The 15,878-nt window shown below is 34.7% G+C and overlaps 1 protein-coding gene across 1 annotated transcript; it reads left to right on the forward strand.

Annotated features, from left to right (window-relative positions):
• Positions 1-990: 990 nt before the first annotated feature.
• On the forward strand, positions 991-14,677 carry LOC129257654 (phosphoserine aminotransferase-like). Its single transcript, XM_054896026.2, has 10 exons — positions 991-1,386; positions 5,202-5,262; positions 5,753-5,822; positions 6,342-6,538; positions 8,612-8,689; positions 9,074-9,168; positions 9,587-9,756; positions 10,257-10,385; positions 10,823-10,960; positions 11,549-14,677. Exons 1-10 carry the CDS (start codon positions 1,336-1,338, stop codon positions 11,778-11,780), a joined length of 1,221 nt encoding a protein of 406 aa, XP_054752001.2. The 5' UTR covers positions 991-1,335; the 3' UTR covers positions 11,781-14,677.
• The last annotated feature ends 1,201 nt before the right edge of the window (positions 14,678-15,878 follow it).

A 15,878-nucleotide genomic window follows, 5' to 3' on the forward strand; every position in this document is an offset into this window, starting at 1 on the left:
CTGCATCATTCCATTCAATACCTTCAATGAATTTGTTGTTGTATAGTGACAGCATTTGTTTTCATCACATTTAGGCTTGGCCCAGCAAAGAAACCAAAAAAGTTTTACTTCTTCAAGACATAAGTTGGCAGATTGAGTGTTGTTTAAAAAGAGAACATGCAGTGTCATCTGCAAGTTGAGATAACTTAAATTCTTTTGAAATACCAGTTTCAGTATAGATACTACAATGATACCGGGCAATGATACCACTGATATCAATATTCTGCTTTATTTTAATGCCATAACTTCAACAAGAATAAACAATAGAGCGGACATAATATATATATTATTATTTGACCATGCGGACGGTAAGTCGAATCGGGGTCGCCCTATAGCCACTAACCCGTCTCTGTGGTCTAGTGGTTAAGGCACCGGCGTTCAAAGCTGGGGGCCCGGGTTCAATTCCCGGCAGAGACATTTTTCGGCATTACCAATACATTTTTCCGAAGGGCAGATAGCTCTGGGGAACCTTGATTTAAGCTACGCCTACCATTGTTCTCTTAATCCATTTCTTTCACAAAATATTTAAATAAAAGAGTTGCCAAAGCTGTTGTACATGTATAATCTCACACATTTATATATATATCAAATATCATAAGGCAAATATATTACTTCAGCAAAAAATATATTTCGGATAAACGGAAGATATTATTTCTGCCCATACAGGCCAATGCGGGGGCCAATGGGTCTATAGATGCTACATTACCATAGAGATATATAATAACTAGTAATATATCTCTATGTATATTACACAGAGTTGGGAATTATAATTCACTTGCAAGCATATTCTAACGTTACACCTCGATTCCGGTCCTCGAGTCTCAGCCAGTGAGCTGAGATCTCCGATCCTTACGCCAAATAGGCAAACAATAATTACTCATCTACTCTTGGTCTGGAATCAAAGACTAATGATATTTCTTCGGATCACTATCATGAGATTTGCGCGTGAACACAATGCACATGGCTGATTTGCATGGATGAGTTCTCGAATACAGCTGGTTGCTCGGCCAATGAAGAGCCGTCGAGGCGGCGAACAATCTCTCGATTTGCTAGGAAAAGTACTGGGCTGCGAGCGGCGAGGTCGGGGCGAATTGAATCTTGTGTCTGGCGCGCCTTCCAGTTGGCGCGGCTTAAAAACGGACCTGTTCATTGTGTAATCAAACAGCTGATTGAGACACTCGTCCTATTGAAAAGGTGTGTGTCAGTGAGCCCATCTCGTCACAACTCCAAGAAAAGCCAACGAGGGCATATCAAATTATCTCTTGATTTTAAGTTATCAAGTAAATCAGAATCATCATGAGTAGAGTGTGTAATTTCGCTGCTGGACCAGCTAAACTGCCTGATCAGGTAAGAATTCAGAATCTATTTCTATCCCCGGCATGCGGCACGGATTACCTACTGTACTCATCAGAATTTTGATCAGTGCCAGTCATGCCAGTGGTCATGGTCAGCATTGTTTCACTATTAATGTCAGATTGTTTGAACGTGATGGAATGGTCATGGGCCATGCCTAATGAGTGATATAAATGACTACAATTACAAAGGGCTCATGCTCAGACTATAATTAATATGAGTACAGAGTACGTAGATAAATGGTGTTATTTCGAGAATAGGAATCAGACCTTCATGTCATGATACTTTGTGTGACAGACACCCAGGCCAACATGGTCAAATTGAAACTTATTTATTGGGACTTAGATATATTCCATGTATTCTCCATGTATTAATATTATCTAATTCAATTCTATATGCAATTTTATTGTTGATTTTGATTGAGAGAGCGCAATTGAAAACATGATTTATTGCACATGACAATTAAGCCTTGATCATTGGTGAAGTCCTTCAATTCATGTTAATTGTTTTTGCAGAAGTTTATTAATTTTCTTAGCTCATACTATGGTACTTTAAACATACTTCTTTTTCCTTAAAAGAAGGTAGTTATCTGCAGGTTGGGTGTGAATTATACAAGTTTCTCTATACTATAGATCTAGAGGTATTTTTAGATGTGTCTTACTCTTAGCCATGTCAGTTGTCACTGGTAATGAAATAGCAATTATTAAGATCTGATGCATCATATAATATTCCACGATTTATATGATTAGCATCTTAATCATACACACCAATCGTAATGTTGCTGTAAAAAAGGAAGAGAATTGACAAGCAAAGCTAAAGAAACAAAGGAAGAACAAAATCATTTGTGCAAAAAAAAATAGGCAGGACAATGAAAAAAAAACCTATAGGGCTTTTCATTTTGTAATGCATTGAAAGATCAAGCTGTTCAGAGTTTAAAGGAAAGGAAATCAGTAACATATCATTATCAAAGGTGAAGATACATTAAACAAGAAAGAAAACAGGAAGTAGAGATATATAGTTTTGCAAACAAAAAAAATCATAGTTTTTAGAGATGGTTTTGCAAAAAAAAATTGTTACTTTTACAAAAAAAATCAGAGGTGGATATTTCCAAACCTGATATTAGTCTTTAGATTGTATTTTATTATTCTAGTTGCAGTTTTATGCTTGCAAAGATTCAGCTAGTTATTACATTTCAAAATGTGTATTATGGTATTTTCCCTCATGCCTTGCCCTATTATTTCTCTTGTGCAAAATGCATACATGTGCTTTGCTCCAATCAGCTGTTTAGACTTTAGTGATAGAAGTCTGAAATTAAGGCAGTGGTAACATTTCAACATCTGTAGTTTTCATGGGTTTTTCCCTCATGCGATGCAGGCTCAGCATTGCATGCTTTCATCTGTTCTGTAAATTGTGCTTTGCTCATCAGCTGTTCAGTGCTAGTAGTCTAAAATCCAAGCAGCCAGAACATTTCAACATTTGATGGGTTTTTCCCTCATGCGATGCAGGCTAAGCGTGGCATGCTTTCATGTGTTGTATAATTGTGCTTTGCTCCAATCAGCTGTTCAGTGGTAGTAGTCTCGAACTCTTGACTACTCAGACTCTTGGAATGGGGTGATGCTGAGTAGAAGACTCTGCGTTGAACCATTATGGTACAATAAATCCTAACAAATTACATTTAGGACTATACTATAGGGATGACCATGTAGACTTCTTATTATTTTGAAATAAAGTAGGTCCGGACCTCTAATGAATTTCTAAGCAAAGTAGAGCATTTATAATCATTGCTGATGGACATTTATAAGGAAAACCCCCATTAAAAATGTATCCTTTATTTAAAAAAATAAATAGGAGGGCTCTGTTAGATTTTTAAAGAGAGAGAGTGAGGGGGGTGAGTGGGTATTTATCATGGTATTTAGAATATGTGGAAAAAAGGTTGGACTAGTTGGATTAGATATATACCTGCTTCAATTTCTTGCCAATGGAAAAAAATCACACTGTAAATGTATATTTCAGTCCTTCATAGGATGAGGCCAAGGTCAGACGACAAACCAGCCCATGCCCTGTTGATCAGACATATTTGACAAGGGTCTGGAAGTCTATACTACAATTAAGGGGCGTGGCTTTAAAAAAATCAATGAGAGGATCGCGAGACACATGGTAATCTAGTCTATTCTTCCAGACCATGTTTTGTATTCTGTTATTTGGTTATGCCAAACTTGAATTAATTTTAAGTAGCATGTATTGATTTTCAATGGATATTTGGTTAAGAAATATATCTTGACTAAAGCTGATACTTTCCCTGCAAATTTTAAGGCTCTAAAGCCAATCCAATGCCATGGTTATACATGTAGTATACTGTGCAGCATGCAGTAGACTACCATGAGTAGACAAATGACATACCACGTGTTGTTGATGTAGACTGTCCTTGTAGTTCTCAAAGTCACAGCTGTGGAAAGCTACTCAAAGGCTGAGCTAGGCTGAGCTCTTTAATTTTCCAGGGGACCAGCTGGCTGCCAGCTGTCTAATCCAGGGGTGTAGGATTCTTTCCACCCCCTCCCCAAAAAAGTGCTGCCAGTACCTAAAGCCTGGTTGTGAACTTGGGATTTATTTGGGGGGGGCAGAAAATAAGAGTGAACCTGTTATATTATATGTTGGATTTGTGTAATTGTGACAATTATCCAGGTAATTTGTACATTGAATAGAAGGGCCTCTCAACTGGTGATTGAGACTTCACTTGCCACAGATTAATTGGCCTATAGTGTCATGTCATATACCGGTACTACTGCCATCAGGAGGAATAAAATTGATAGGAATATATACTTTTTTTTATAGTTAAAAGTAGACATTTTTATCAGAGTAGAATTTCATTTTCCTTGCATGATTATCATATGTACCATTTTTTTTTTTTTTTTTACTTGTGTTTGAATTGATAGGATATAAGGTACTACCCTCCTGCAGCTCTCTTTTAATTTTTCTTTTTTAATATTAAATTTTCGGTTGGTGGCAGTAAATAATAGTAGAAGAACAATTAATATAGGAGAATAGTTCACCCTCAGCTTCATTTGTGTCTTTATGAAATGTTAAAAATAAATGATTTTCTGTCACTGTTCGTGTTCACTGGAGTGGCGGTGTAAAAATGTATTCTGGAAAAAGATGAATATAAATATGACTTGAAGCAGAAAAATGCCCCACCTCCCATCCATATATTTTTTCCGTAACATATAGGCCTAGGTGTATATCAATGTCTTCACCTTAGAACTATAAGATGAGTCAGCCAATAATAAAGGCCTACATTTACAACATAACTTTTTCATTTCTAATTCAAATGATAGTTATCTTACCTTACAGATTCTGACAATGTATTGTTAAGTTCATAACCCCAAGTACGATTGTGTGTTTAAGAGTTCATAACCCCTAGTACTCACTCCTTGTTATATATGATCATCAAACAAGAGATAAGATAAGAATGTTCCATATTATCAAGGCAAACATTGTATATATCCTGTTATCAAATTTGTTCCTTGTTTACCAGAGTTCACTTATGTACCTTATATTCTAGAAAATGATATTGTGGTTATTCAAGTGTGCATGCAAAAAGTATGCACTTCCTTGCCTTACGTGTCTTTTCCAAAGCACATACTTATCTTATTCAGTTGAAATTGATTACAGCTATACTAGACTAGAATGTTTATTATGGGTGCAATACATTGTGATGAAAAAATGATAAATGATGTGGAGTGATCCAAGTGAATATGAAAATAAAAAAGTTTGCTCTATTTATTTGATTTAATTTTTTTTGCAATCTCCAGGTATTAATGAAAGCACAGAAGGAGCTTATGAACTACCAAGGTCTTGGATATGGAGTCATGGGTGAGTTTGAATTTAAAAGTTTGGTGGATTATCCTCATTTCATTCTTGAAGGTTTCAGGAAGACATATGGTGATTAAAAGTTTGGCATTGTGAAATAAAAATCAATAAAAAATAAATTGAAATATAATTGAAATATCTCTTTGTCAAATAGGGTCGTATTATTTGAAAGTTCAGGTGATATGTAACTACTGGAGAGATAAATATGTTATGTGGAGTGGGTTAATGCATTATTTTCAGTTGTATAATTATGATGTTCAATAGCCTCAAAGACTCAATATTAAAATACATGAGCCTATTTTAAAGCTGTGATCGTTTATCTAGATATAGCTATGTTCATTAGCTTATATAATTGCTAGTTAATACAAATGCACTGCTAATGGATTATTCTTTTAATTGAAGGTGTATGCTTTATAGAGTTTATCTGTTTACTATTTAATTCTTTGTTAAAGAAGATGTTGAATTAATTGAACTAATTCCTTTATCCTTGCAGAAATGAGTCACAGGTCAGCTGAATTTACAGCAATCCTAACCAATGCCCAGCAATCTCTCAGAGAGCTCTTGTAAGTTGAACGAATTTCTTTGTTTAATTCCGTTAATTTCTTGACAATTCACAATAGAATAGACAGGATGTGTTGCACATAACCCCCCTGGATTTGTTTTACAATGTACTTATTGGTATAATCCTTCAAAGGTGTTTTGTGTGTGTAATTCTGTAATTATATGAGTTTGACAAATAAAGTTATGTTTGGTGAAATCCACTGTGCATGTATGATTTCTTTTACTGTTTTTTTTTTTTTTTTCCATTTTGAGGGACAATAGGTTTAAACAAAATATTCCAGGAATTGTATTTATGAGGCAATCTTATTTCACCTATTCCATCGAAACATGTCTGATATTATGCCCATGGTGAATGGGAAGAGGGATGTGGGGTCCAAAGTTGGAAGAAAAAAAGATAAACCTCGCAAAAGTAGGAGGGAAATAGTGGCATCCATATCAAATGAGATTATTCTAGAGGTGTTGATTAGACTTCCATATTTATTAGCATGTTTTGTATGTGATTTATTATTTCCCCCTGACAGGAAAGTTCCTGACAACTACAAGATCCTCTTCCTGCAGGGTGGCGGCACTGGCCAGTTCAGCGCTGTACCCCTCAACCTTCTGAAGAGGAAGAAGGCTGATTACATCCCAACAGGCATGTGGTCTGTCAAGGCAGCCAAGGAAGGGCTCAAATACGGAACTACCAGGGAGGTGTTCCCCAAACCAGCCAAATATACCTGTAAGTCGGCTATCAGTCTTTCGATGCCTAGCAAACAAATTACGTAATTCAAGTGTTGTATAAGGAGATTAATAGTGATAGCACAGATGTCATAATTTTCATGGTTGGTTGACCTAGTTCTTCTCCCTTCTCTTTTTTTTTTTTACCGCACTTCAGGTTTTGATAAGCCTAAAGTAAATCTACAAAGCGAGATAATTCTATTACAGTTGGGCTCAAGGCCCTGTCACTTGTGTCAAACAAGTCTGCCTCTAACAATTTTCAATTTTTGGCAGACAGTGCTAGATTGCTGAAAATCTTCTCTTTTTTTTACATGAAGCGTAGATAGGGAATCATCGCCTGTCAATAACTGGATATGTCAGTTAACTATAGTATAAACTAAAGAATGAATTTTAAAAGTAAAATTAACCTAAGCATTTGATTCCCGGCTGGTATCGTAAAACAGAAGTACATGTGTGGGAAGGGTCCTGGAATTCTTAGCCATCACGCTTGCATGGTTCATCACAGATATAAAGAGCAAAACTTGTTGCTCCATTAATCAAATGCTTGATTTTCAACAAATCGATGGCATGTATTTTTAATTTGTTAGTTTAAAATGGCAACTCGTTCATCTACATGGCCAAAATCTACTGTCATGTTGAGCTTTAGATATATTCTGGTTCTGGTCATTAATTCACAAAGGTTAGCATACTGTTATCCCATTTATCAATGCCTTTTCAATAAGATTGTCAATCCTCTTTAACACTTCAGTAAGCCAGCTGCCCATGAATTAGATGAAAGGGATTATTCTCAAATCAATTTAACCAGGATATTTGATTGCCTAAACTTGACAGATTGTGTGCCAGTTTGCAATTAGCTGCTTGTACTGTACATGAAACTCCTTACGGTGGGGAAAAGGAATTTTAGGGACCCCATTTTCATGAAATGCTTTATTCCTGCATTATAGAATAATCATCAAATATCAATAATTGTATTATTTACCTTTATTCATGTACATTTTTTCACATACATGTGTAGGTTCATGTATTGCACTGTTCTTAAATGAGGTCCTTGCCCTTGTGCCTTTTAACACTTTAATGGTGATAAACGTTCTTCAAACCAAATATAATTACCATGTTTATTTAGTTATATTTGTAGGAAGATTAAAAAAAGGCATTGTGACCTCGCGCTCAACCTGACTTGTGACAACACAGGGAATTGAGTGGAATTATCAATAAATATATCCAATACAGTAGATCTATGACCATGATGTTTCCAAGGGATTGAATAATTTACCATAGGCCTAGCCTATAAACCACCTTACTTGATTCTTTTTTTTTAAATTATAAAGTGTTCCATCGATCCATCAATATGAATTAAAAAAACCTTGCACAGTGAATAGTACGCACATGTGCACATGACATTATGTGTAGACTAAACAGTGGGTTGTATCTGGGCAGTGCTATTGTTCATGTGCGTTGCTCCATATTAGGAATAAAACGGCCATGAATGGTGTGCATGTTCCTAATCAGTGGGTGATTCCCATTTACTGTATGATGGAGTTTTCCTTTGTGGGTGATTCCCATTTACTATTGATGGAGTTTTCCTTTGAAACAGATAGTCTTTGAGTTCAGCCACTTTGTCAAATAAAGCCTTGCTGTAGACTGCATTGGCACTACCGGTAATCAGATTTTTTTTCACTTGTCAATTTTCTTTTTCTCCTTTTGTAATCCTTTTTTTTGGAAGGGGGGTGGGCTTTCATTTTTTTATTTTTTTTTATTTAGGTGCCCTCTGGTAAATCATTGATCAGTCTCTGAACTAGACAATAATTATTATCACCTAAAAAAAAAAATAGATCTATCAGTCATATTGATGCTTCTTATGGGGTGATTTAAAAACCCTGGAGCCATTGTAATATCATTATTACAATATATTTAGAAGAAAAAAAAAATTATATGTATATGAATGTATAAAAATGATAGACCATATCAATTTCCACAATTCATGTAAATTAGCCTTAAATCACCTGAATCTGATGCAAAAAGTTATTGTCTACTGTTTCTATTTGTCTCATTTTTTTGTCATTTGTTCTTTCAGCAATCGCACATCCTGATACATGGGATATGGATCCAGAGGCTGAATATGTATTCTACTGTGCAAATGAAACTATTAATGGTAAGTGAATGAAATAAATTCTTGACCATATATACATATGAGTATGAGAAAGATAAGGCTGTTTGCCAGTTTCATGCCTTTTTTTACTATGTTTGCCAGATTCAAACATGGGGAGTATTTGTTATATAATATTCCATACTATTAACTGGAAGTTGTTTGTTAATTCAGGGCAAAACTTATGCGATACACAGTTGCCTGCATTCATCATAAAGCTGTTTTTCTACAAGGCCGTGATTGAATATTCAAAAGTTCTGAAAGTTAAACAAAAATGGCTGTGTGTCAAGTCAAAGCAGTAAATAAACACGTAAGATAACATTTCTGGATGATATCCAGAACACTTAAGATTGAAAGCTTACTATTACATAATTTCTCAATTCTTTCCAGGTGTTGAATTTCAGTATGTGCCAGAGACGAATGGTATCCCACTGGTTTGTGACATGTCTTCAAATTTCCTTTCAAGGCCTGTTGATGTTCCCAAGGTAAGTTTATTATGAATCACTTTGACGTAATTCCTTAAATTATTCTCCATGCCTATCGTTTTCTGAGTAATACTTTCAAAAAAGTATTCTCATATTGTAACCACTGTTATACATATAATGTAAAAATACCAGATATTTCTAGCTGTAATTCCTCAGAATCTCAAATTGTTCATCATGCCTATCACTTTCTTAGTGAAAGTGAAACATTTAAAAAAGCCTTTACTTATAGTAAACACTCATTTTTTCTACTTTTTTTTGTATTCTTCAGATATACTGAATGCTAAATAAATTGACAAGGTTCATTGACTCAAGGCTTCCTTACATGTGCCATTGTGCCCTTTTCTTTTTGGTGTTGTATGGTAATTTCATGCAAAGTATGCTAAGACTACAGTCTTTTTATCTTTTCTTCATTTTACAGTATGGTCTAATTTTTGCTGGTGCTCAGAAGAACATTGGCTGTGCTGGAGTAACGGTTGTGATTGTTCGAGATGATTTGATCGGTAACGCTCTCACTGAGTGTCCTATCATCTTTGATTACAAGCAACAAGCTGCAAGCAATTCAACCTATAATACACCACCAGTTTACAGGTAAAATGGAGATACACTATCTTTATCTCTCTTTTTCTCTGAGCCTATGCATATGCCATTCATTCTGCTTGAAATATCATATTATATAAAAGTTTGGTATATAAAAATCATGGGTGAGCAACTGTCAAAAAATGTCGTAACTCAGGCCTACTGTGAATCAGTTATTCTGTTGTCTTGCGTCAGAGTTTTGTCTTGTATTACAATATATGATCCTTTGGCTTTTTCAAAATTGATTTTGTTCTATTTGAACTTTTGGAATGGATCAAATCACCTTTAATAGTCATTGTATGCCGTATTAAAAAACATACTTGATACTTTAAATTGCTGAAATTCAATTGAAATGGCAAACATTTTATCTTTCAACCACATTCTCCTCGAAAACAACGATTCTGATTTTATGAAATCAAGTGAAAAAAACAAAAGTTGATTTTACCCCTCATGCTGCATATTCTGCAAAAATATGAAACTAACTGATTTACATTTGACTTTGTATTTTCCAGTATTTACATCATGAGTCTTGTTTTTGACTGGATCAAGGAAAATGGTGGTGTTGATCAGATGGAAGAATGGAGCATTGCTAAGTCCAATCTCATCTTTGATACCATTGACAACTCCAATGGATTCTTCAGGTAAGAAGGGGTTGTCACATAAAGCTGCTTTAATACAATTTATAAACAATAGGTATATGGCAAGCCAAATATATTTGTTATATTTTTTTATCTTTAAAAAAAATTACTTATTGTGTCTGAAAAATATCTAAACATAAGTAAAGCTATTGGTAAGGTCTTGTCAAATATTAGACAAACTGCTTCATGAAGCATCTCCTGGTAGAGAATAAAGATGTTTTCTAAAAAAAAATGGGGGGGGGGGGGAAGGTGGTCTGAGGATAGTACATCACAGGCTTCTTGCATGCTACAATATATACCATGATCTAATCTTGTTGCTCTTATTATATTTAAGTGCATAATAACTACTGACTAAAAAAAAATGTTACCCATGAATTGCTAACATTCAGTATCAATCCATGAATCTAAACTCTATTTTGTTTTATCTTATGCTATTCCAGCTGCCCAATCGACAAGGATGCCCGTAGCAGGATGAATATTCCTTTCAGGATAGGTGGAGCTGCCGGCAATGAGGAGCTAGAGAAAGCCTTTGTTGCTGAGGCATTATCGAGAGGAATGGCTGCACTTAAAGGACACAGGTCAGTATTGTCATCCCAATGACATAAATAATCAAAATGACATATAAATGATCAATTTATTATTTTTAGTCATCTAAAGCCATCTTCCTAAATTAGTAACTTTTGAAAGTTGTCAATGTACAGGCTTCATGGTACACTTTATGTTTTGTGTTCGGCAAGTGTATTTTTTCCATCTGCAGGAGAATAAGCTAATTTGGGGATGTAGGAATGGAAGAGAAATTTTGAGTAAAGTTTTATTCAGGACCAGACTTATGCTCATGAAATATTACATTGTGTACTGTGAAGTTACAACATTGATTCATTCCATGCCATGGACAACTTGGGAAAATTATGTTTGAAAGTCCTACTCGAAGTGATTTTTTTAAATTATGTTTTTATGCCTATTAATGAGAGATGAAATAGGATAATTAAGTTTTCTTTAAAATCATTTACTTTGCCTTGGTTTTATTTCCCTATAGAGAAACAAGACTAAAGACAAAGTTTCGAAACTAATGAATAAATGAATGTCATGAATGACCATATAACTGATTGTGATTTCCATTCATTCATTCAATATTTTATTTTCTTTTCTTTACTATGAACTTACAGGACTGTCGGTGGTCTGCGTGCCTCATTGTACAATGCTACAACTGTTGAGGAGACAAGAAAATTGGCTAACTTCATGAAGGAATTCCAGAATAGACACGAAGGAAATACCACAGTCAGTGCTGCTGTCCCCCAGAAATCGAATATCGCTAGCCAGCTGAAAAGCAGCTCTGCTAAAGCCGTTTGCAATGGACTTACTAATGGCCACCACACCAATGGTGTTGTAAGGACTTAGATGAAATGAATGAAGACAGTGACACTTTGAGCCGAAAAATTCACTGGTGCCATTACTCTTCCACGAAAGAAGACTGTCTACGTTTATCAATGCATTTTTATCAGTGACGACTACTCAGGATGTCTGCTGCCATATATTGCAGGTCCGACTCAACATGTATCTTGACCGAGTGTAAAGCCTTCACATGACAGCTGGCATTTTTTGTATGGATCATATTGAAATATCATGACAAAGTAATTATATGTGTACATTGATCTACATTCACTGATAGTACGATTGTAAGAACACACTTGAGCTTCTTTCGCACACCTATACATTATTTTGAAAGTCCACTCCTGAGAGATATTTCAATTAATATTTTTTGTAGAGTCTTGTGCAAAAAACGACTGGAATATATCAAGCCACGGAGGGCTATTCAATCATAGAAGAACAAAACTATTTTTAGGGCATCTCATAATCTGGTCAATTTTCAAGGCATGCATGCATAAGTTTATGATCAACTTCAAGACACTCATGGTAGTTTTCATATATGCTTGTATTGCAGATATGCATCAGGGACGTTTGAAGTACTTATCTATTCATTTCACAACTTCATCATTATACTTGAGATCAATTCTTCATTCACTTTTGAAAACAAATTTGTGATTGTATGTAACTGTATCTATTGTGAAGGCCTTTATATGTATTGTGTTATGACAAAAGATAAAGGAGGATTCCAATCTAAGAGCAGTAATTGTGAATCTATACACGATGCACAAAGTAATTGCTAGTTTCAATGGTCAATTAGAAATGTGAAATAAATGTTCCTTAGTTCCTTTTAAACTATAAGTTCCAGGTAGTAGGGATATGGCAGCTGTGCTGTTATCAGCAGTTATATTGATGTCACTTGATGTTCAACATTGTGATATGTTTATTTTAAAGTGATTGTTCTTACTCATTCTATTTCTTTTCCTTGTCAGTAGAAATAAAAGCACAGGGTTAGTTTTCAATATGAAGAAAATAAGATGAATTCACTAGCAGCTTACATGCAGCTGACTTTTTGCGTTCACAATCAGTAGATAAGTAAGAAACTCCCTCATGAGCAAGGAGAACCACGTGTAGTATTACTTCATCCACATATTTAGCTTTCTTTGGAATTTAGATTTCCTTTTATCTTTGGTTTCTTTTCTTTTGGCCTTCTTCACTGAGGATTCATCGAGAATATTATGCAAATTACGATTAGTGTGTGTTTACATCCGATATCAAATCTTTAGGTTTACATACCTAAATGCCTGATATGTAAGTTTTTCTATCAAAGTATTATTTTGCTTTTATTGTTGCTTATTGAGAATGGTGATACCTAAAATGTTTGTGAAAAGAACATTTATAAGATTGTTCCATTCAACTTAATTTTTGAAAATTGACTCATTTGTAGTAAATTTGTAGTTTAAAAAAAATAGATATATATATATATAAATACTTAGTTTTTTAAATTGAGGTTTATGTGAGGTGGAGGCAGAATTGCAGGTCACATTTCTAAGTGCCACTTTCAATGATTTCTATCTGGTGGGTGTTTCATAAAGCTGAGAAAAAGTTACAAGCGACTTAATGACCAATTGGTGATCATTTCTTAGGAATTAAATGAAAACCTATGCAAATCTGGTGTATAGCATTTACCACCAAAAAGGTCACCAACCATTCACAAAGTCGCTTGTAAGTAACTTACAAACAGCTTTGTGAAACACCCCTCTGGATACTTTTATTTTAATATATATTTGATGTGTTATGTGTGGAACTCATGAGCTGAGAATGCATGATTGGCTTGACCTTATGAAAGTAATGATTTTCTTGCTCAATAATCCACGCTCTAACACAGGCTAAGTATGTTGTTTATGTATGAGACAGGGATGTTGGATACGCATCGAATAAAAGCTGTTCAAAAATTACACAATACTGTACAAAAAACACCTAGAATATTGCAAGCTGAATGTGATACTTGATCATTTCAAATTCAAACTGATCAAAAAAGAAAAGTAGATAATAGTGTTCTTATTGTTAAATGGTTGGCACTTGCAAGACATTTTAATCTGAAGTGTATTTTTGTAAACAACTTGTATCTTTTTTGAAATAGAGTCATGCTTCCTTACACTACAGTACCTTGTCATTATACATCACAAAGTATTTGGCAAAAAAGTATTCTTTGCTTATCATACTGTAAATTATATACGTTTCCATTGTCTTTTCTTTTGCTCAATTAATTTTAAAAAGAGAAAAATAAACAAAAGCAAAGATATTGACTTCACTTGCCAATTGGTATAAATATCTATACATATATATGTATATTAATATGGTATTATTGATTATCTCCTTTTCTGAAACCATGTTTGGACAAAATTGTTTGGATGAATATCTTATTTATCGCTTTTGATCATGAAAACGGAATACAATACTTCAGAACGAGTCATCAATATATTCTACATTGTAGTTGAATATAGTAAAAAGCAATTTTAACAGATAATAATGATGATTATTCTTGATTATCATTGTAATGATATGTCGGAGATTAATATTAATTTCCTAGGAAATTACATATCTGATGCCTTTGAAAAATTGTCAAGCCATCACTTTAATTATATTGTGGTCATGCAAAACATCAACAGCACAAGTATAGGATGAGAGAAACTAATAGTTCATGCTAAGCTTTTGTGCAAAGGGTTCCTTAGCGTAACAGGAGTATTAACATGTCCATGATTTATATTTGCGGTTGCACAGATGTTTTTGTGATAAACCACTTCTCATGTATAAATATGATATTTCAGCTATCATTGTCATGTTATGTGCATTTCCATTTACTGCACCATACAATGTAAACCAACAGACTTAGACGTGTATAAATATATTATAATTGAACACTGTTACATATGACCTATTTTATCCTTGTTTGGAATATACTGTACAAAGGAAAAAGAAGGAAAGACAAAAAGTAAGAGTGGCGAGGGGAGAGACAGAGATGGGGGGGAGAGAGGAGGGGAGAGATGGGGGGGGGGGGTAAAAAGATGGAGAGAGAGAGAGAGGGGTTGGAGACATAATGGGTTGAAATAAAGTGCATTTTTTTATAATCATGGCAAAACAAATATCCATTTTATTTGCTGTTTGAGCATGTTAAACATATTTTGGAAAAGGTATACAGTAGAGAAAATGCTAGTACTTCATAATTACCTCTTAATTCTAGAGAATGGTAGGTTTTTAATTTTTAGTAATACAGGTTTACTTCGGCGGAAGTAGATTGGACTTTTCTTGTACCCTATTTATTAAGTCAGGCTTACACCAAAACCTAAATTCGGAATGAATCTGATTCGGATGGATTCGGCATGTTCGGTGGATTTGAAACCTATTTGTCTCTGATTCGGAAACTCCCCGAATCAAATAGGGAATATTCGGGAGTATTCTGTTCTCCCTCCCCGAATGCGAGAAAATTCGGGAGAGATTCGGGAACATTTTGTGGAAGGGATTGGCTCGTTTTGAAATGATCAAAACCAGCAGAATACCCTCCAAAATACTCCCGAATGTGGCCAAGACAATTTCATTCGGACCACATTCGAGATGTATTTCGGTTGGATTCTGGGAGGCACTGGGGCAATTTTTAGAAGTCAATTCCTGGCAATTGTGCTCCTATTCGGGACCTATTCTAGACTGATTCGCCTCTGATTCGGTCCGAAATTATTCGGGAGAATTCGGTTTGGTGTAACCCTAGCTTTAAATAGCGAATATATACCGTACAAAACTGACACTGAAGGGTATTTGATAAAACGCTATGTGCATAATAAATATAAATTTACAGTTTATGATCATAGAATTAATAGGCAAATTCGTGGCGTATTTTCTTGTTGTTTAACAGGTATAATACATCATGATCAAAATACAATTGTGTTGTACCACGCCCGTACCATGACGAAGTCAATGTTTATCCATGGACTTCTATGGAGCTATTACTGGCTCCATATGGTTTATCCTTTCATTCCTACGAAGACTCTAATGATGGGCATACGTATGTTTGTAGTCGAAACAAAAACCTGTAAACACTGTTAAATATTAAATAAATAACAATTTAAACAATCA

The sequence above is a fragment of the Lytechinus pictus genome, chromosome 3, assembly GCF_037042905.1.
Source record: "Lytechinus pictus isolate F3 Inbred chromosome 3, Lp3.0, whole genome shotgun sequence".
Classification (NCBI taxonomy): domain Eukaryota; kingdom Metazoa; phylum Echinodermata; class Echinoidea; order Temnopleuroida; family Toxopneustidae; genus Lytechinus; species Lytechinus pictus.

Bases quoted from the DNA above. Each gene is read 5' to 3' on its own strand.
- LOC129257654 (XM_054896026.2), top strand. From the start codon at position 1,336: ATGAGTAGAGTGTGTAATTTCGCTGCTGGACCAGCTAAACTGCCTGAT. The intron at 5,263-5,752 runs GTGAGTTTGAAT...TTATCCTTGCAG, and splicing joins TCTTGGATATGGAGTCATGG to AAATGAGTCACAGGTCAGCT. The intron at 10,961-11,548 runs GTCAGTATTGTC...ATGAACTTACAG, and splicing joins GCTGCACTTAAAGGACACAG to GACTGTCGGTGGTCTGCGTG.